The sequence below is a fragment of the Emiliania huxleyi genome (genome assembly GCF_000372725.1).
Source record: "Emiliania huxleyi CCMP1516 unplaced genomic scaffold EMIHUscaffold_384, whole genome shotgun sequence".
Classification (NCBI taxonomy): Eukaryota; Haptophyta; order Isochrysidales; family Noelaerhabdaceae; genus Emiliania; species Emiliania huxleyi.
The window spans coordinates 38,440-42,852 of record NW_005199089.1 but is presented as its reverse complement, the minus strand read 5'-3'; the positions used below and the strand labels follow the sequence as shown (position 1 = coordinate 42,852).

The window sequence follows — 4,413 nt, the reverse complement described above, 5'->3', positions numbered from 1 at the left end:
GGCCACGCCCGTGGGCGAGCCGGCCGCCGCGCCGCGTCGCTCATCGTGCTACGCGGTTCTAGGTCGTGGCATCATCGGCTGCGCGGCGGATCTGCTCTGGGCGCGTGCGGCGGAGCAAGGGCGGCGGCGCGCGGGCCGGCGGGACGCGGCGGCACCTCGGCGCCCGAGTCGGCGGCGACCTGAAGCACGCGCTCGCCGCGCAGGTACGAGTCGGACGACGCCGCACTGCCGATGCAGTACGCCGCGTCCGCCATCCGCACGTGCATGGCTCGCGCATCCGCCTCTGAGTAGACGGCCACAGTCTCGACGCCGAGCCGCCTGGCGGTCTGGATGACGCGGCAGGCGATCTCACCGCGGTTGGCCACGAGAATGCGGCGAAACATGGACTAGCAAATAAGGCAGCGGGCGCGGTTCTCGGAGAGCGGCGGAGCGGAACGTGACTGCGCGGCAAGGCCGGCGCAAGATTTCTTTTGAGAGAGAGTTCTTTTTTGTTGAATTCTTTTGAGAGCGCCTTCGTTGTTAATAGTAAAAACCCGAGGGTTTGCGAGCGAGCGGTCCTTCGTTCCAGTCGCACACACGCACACGCCACGCCGCACCGCGCGCCCGCCCACTGCCCCGCCCAGGCGGGAAAGAGATGAGGAGATGGGACAGCGAAGGAGGAGCCACGAACACGATACACGAACACGTATGAAGAGATGGGTGGGACAGCAAAGGAGGAGCACAAACACGTATGGGAGGGTTCAGTTGTGCGCCACGCTGCCCGGCGTCTCTCACTTTCCTAGGGGGTAGACAGCGCCGCAAAATCCACCACTGTGGGATTTCGAGAGTTTGTTTTGGGATTTCGCGCAATCGCTTGACTCTGAAAAGCTCGCCTATCCCTGCGGTGAGCGCTGTGGTCGCCGCAGACTGGCTCCGACTTGATGGGCGCATGGAGACGTGATGCCTCCATGCGCCCGTCGAGTCAAAATCGACATGCGAGGCGATCTTTGGCCCGCCAGAGGGATAGGCGGCGTTTTGGGCGACAACAGCGCTGCGACCGCGAAGTGGCGGTGGACATGCTCCCATGTTGCCGACGCGGCGCCGGAGTGGCCGGCGCTGCTCGCCGCGACCACGACGGCTACTCCGATGCTCCGGGCCGACCCGTCCCACCCGACGGTGGCACTCTTCCACGTCTCGCTCACGCTGGGAAAAATTCTGAAACGGCGTGCAGCAGAGTCACCGACGAGTCGGTCCGCGTGCCTCCTCGTGTCCCGTACCGTTCTCGCACATCCATAAACTCACTTTGGCCCCACTGAAGCAAGCCCTCAATCCTGAATCCTCAGATTTTAGATTAGGACGCTGTCCACCCCCTAACTTTCCGGGACAGCCCCGCCCTTTCGAGGCAGGAAAGTGACGGCTACCCCGTACGCCCTGTTTGCTTCTACCCCGACGCCGACCGCCCATCCCCCCCTCTTCGTTCCCCCCTCGAATTCTCCGGACCCCGACAGGCCGCCCGACGTTGGGCCTCTGCCCCGCACGCCCCCGCCCCTTCTGCCCCTCGCTCACACCCCGGCCCGACACGCACATACAAGACAAACCCGGCGTGCGAGGCTGTGGCCGCTTCCAGCCGACACTGCGACGACACGCTGGCCAGCGAAGGCCTCGATCTTCTTTGGCAGCAGCTGGTTGAAATTGTGGCCGTGGCCCAACCGGCCACCGGCTCCATCGCCCCAGCTCCAGACGGCTCCGTCGGCGGTGATTGCCATGCTGTGCGCATCTCCAGCCGCCGCGGTGATAACGCGCTGGCCAGCAAAGGCCTCGATCTTCTTCGGTAGCACCTGGTGTTGCTGGTCGCCGTGGCCCAAGCCTCGACTACCCCAGTTCCAGACAGCTCCGTCAGCGGTGAGGGCGAGGGTCTGGCAGTCTCCCACCGTCACGCTCACAGCGCGCTCGCCGCCCAGCGTCGACGCAAGGCGCGTCGGCGTGTTGAGCCGCGTCACGCCCTCGCCGTGGCCAAGGAGGCCTGGGATGTGCTCCGCACAGCCGCACGACGAGAGCCGCCCCTCGACGTCGATGAAAACGCTGTGTAATGTGCCTGCCGCAGCCCTCGCCGGCGGGTTGGACTCGCACAGCAGCGCAGCGAGACACAGCCAACGCACGGCACAGCTCTCCCACTCTGGCAGCGCCGGCAGCTCGAAGCCGCGCTCTTGCGCCCACAAGCGAATGGCCTCCACCGCAAGCGAGCCGTGAAAGAGCAGCGAGACGGCCGCGACGCGAGCGATGTCGGCGGGGCTCTCGCAGCGAGAGAAGGCGCGCACGAGGAGCTCCGTGGGGAGGTCGAGGAGGCGGGCGGGCGGCGGCGTGTCTGGCGAGGGAGCGGCGGTGGAGACGGGTGCGAGGCGGCGCGGGCAGACATGGAGAAGAATTCTTAAGATACAAGCCTCTCTCACAGCACACTGGCACGACAAGGGCGCAGACTGGCGCGGACTGGCACACACACAGGCTCACCACCGGAGCCGCCTAAGCGACTCCGTTAAGAACGGCAATGCACTCCGCACCATGCACAATGCCGCTCTCCCCGCACGCTAGCTCGTTCACCGTCTGCCACGCCACGGCGGTGTGGAGGACGACAGACAAGCGCTGCATCTGCAGCCCGTGCCAGTTCTTGGTGGTCCATGTGACCTCGTCCAGGTGCTGAGCGTGCGAAAGTTTATTGCTCAGCTGGTTCGCCGCCTCCCTCAGGGTGCTGCGAACCTCCTTGCCAAAGCCTCCGAAAGCCTGTGGCCTCCATATCAGACTACCCATGAAAGAGCTTCCTGCCGTCGCGTGTAATTCTCCGCGTTTGTGTCCCGGAAACAAAATGAGCTCGTTTGTGTCCCGGCGCGTCAGGCTTGAAAAGAAAGAAGACCAGGCTGCTCGCGCGCCGTGCCTCTAGTCTTTGACCTCACTTGGGGCAGGTCACACTCGATGGACACTTTTTCTTTTTCAGGAAGCAGCATGGGTCGGCACCGCGTTTCTTTCCTTTCTTCTCGTCCGGCATCTCGTCCTCGGCCGGGATGGCCAGCTCCTCCGGAACGGCCAGCTTCTCGGCCGGGAGGGCCAGCTCCTGGGCCGGGACGGCCATCTTCTCGGTCGTCATCTGAGCCCGCAGAGCTGGGATCAGCTAGGGGATCAGGCCAGACATTGGAAAGGGGGGGGGGGGGGCGGAGATAGCAGGCGACTGCGCGGCAAGGCTACAAGGCGCGCACACCTTGAACGCCGGCTCCATCTTTTCAGCCGCGACGAACGACTCCTTGAGCGCTGGCGCCGGGGCCAGCGCATGCGTGGCCAGGGTCCCCGCGAATGCCCCGCCTGCAACGGCATTACTAAACTGTGTACAAAGTGGTAAGGGGCATGCGGTGTAACAGGGCCGAAATGGATGGCGCGGTCCGGTTGTGCACACCAAAAGCGGCGGTGACGACGAGGAGCGTCTTCATGGCGCCGCTCTGGTTCGTCTCTATCATGGCTGCCTGCGGGGCGCGCCTAGACATCTGAGCAGCGCGCAGAGCGTGCTGCTGCTGGACACAAGGCTTCCCCGCACGCGCGAGCAGGCGCGAGCAGCGCGCGCGAGAGCAGGGCGCACGCACACGATCCACGCCAAGTGGGGGTAGTGGGTGGGGGCAGTGGGCGTAGGGTGGCGTATGCGCATGTGCAGGGAGGGCCATTGCTTGCCGACGACGAAAGACGGGGACGTACGAGTTTACGACGAACACGCATTCTCTAAATGCACGCATTCTCCCTGATTCCGCCGTATTGCACGCAATCTCCCTTTCTGCCTGGAATTTTTTTGCAGGCCGAAAGTCCGGGACGTACGCGGTAACTTTTCATGGATCTTGGTTCTTGCGTCGGTCCGAAGATAGATGGTTGCAGAGTACTTTGCTACTTTCTGAGCGGTAGGTCAGGTCCGCCGCGACGCGTCAGCTGTCTGTACACAGTACAGTCTACAAACGCCAGCACCCCCCACAGGCAGAGAGCGCTCCTCGCACCTCGGGGGGGGGGGGGGGGGGCACTCGCTGGAGAGGTAATGCGGCTTTTCAAAATCAAGGGATTGCCCGAAATCCCAAACTGGGGGATTTTGGGGGGCTGTTTACCCCCTAAAATCGAAAATGGATACCCAAAAAGGGGGAAGTTGCCCCCCGCGCGCCAAAAGCACCATGGATCCCTTTCCCCCCAAAAGAAACCGGGGGGGGCTCAAACAAAAGGCCAGCCCCCCCCCCCCGAGGCCTCCTCCTTGGCCCTTTTCGGGTCCTCCTCGGCGGGGCCCTAAGGCAAGGTAGGGCAGGGGGACCTTTTTCACACACACACACACACACACACACACAAACACACACACACACACACACACACACACACACAAACACACACGGACAAACGCACACACGCAAACAGGCCCCC

At 63.8% G+C, this 4,413-nt stretch overlaps 3 protein-coding genes across 3 annotated transcripts in view; all 3 read right to left on the bottom strand.

Annotated features, from left to right (window-relative positions):
- The window catches only part of EMIHUDRAFT_118181 (hypothetical protein), a gene marked incomplete at both ends in the record, with an annotated part of 6,716 nt that extends 6,333 nt beyond the window's left edge, over nt 1-383 (bottom strand). Inside the window, one exon of the mRNA XM_005771455.1 lies at nt 156-383. Within this exon, the coding sequence (XP_005771512.1) occupies nt 156-383 (228 nt within the window). The remainder of the gene's footprint in view (nt 1-155) is intronic.
- Nucleotides 384-2,499: 2,116 nt separating this feature from the next.
- Nucleotides 2,500-3,482, bottom strand: EMIHUDRAFT_243309 (hypothetical protein; the record flags this gene model as incomplete). Its single annotated transcript, XM_005771454.1, has 4 exons — nt 2,500-2,764; nt 2,928-3,142; nt 3,230-3,330; nt 3,422-3,482. 4 exons carry the CDS (start codon nt 3,480-3,482, stop codon nt 2,500-2,502), a joined length of 642 nt encoding a protein of 213 aa, XP_005771511.1.
- A 727-nt stretch (nt 3,483-4,209) lies between these two features.
- The window catches only part of EMIHUDRAFT_424864 (hypothetical protein), a gene marked incomplete at its 3' end in the record, with an annotated part of 2,183 nt that continues 1,979 nt past the window's right edge, over nt 4,210-4,413 (bottom strand). Inside the window, exon 5 of the mRNA XM_005771453.1 lies at nt 4,210-4,281. Within this exon, the coding sequence (XP_005771510.1) occupies nt 4,210-4,281 (72 nt within the window). The remainder of the gene's footprint in view (nt 4,282-4,413) is intronic.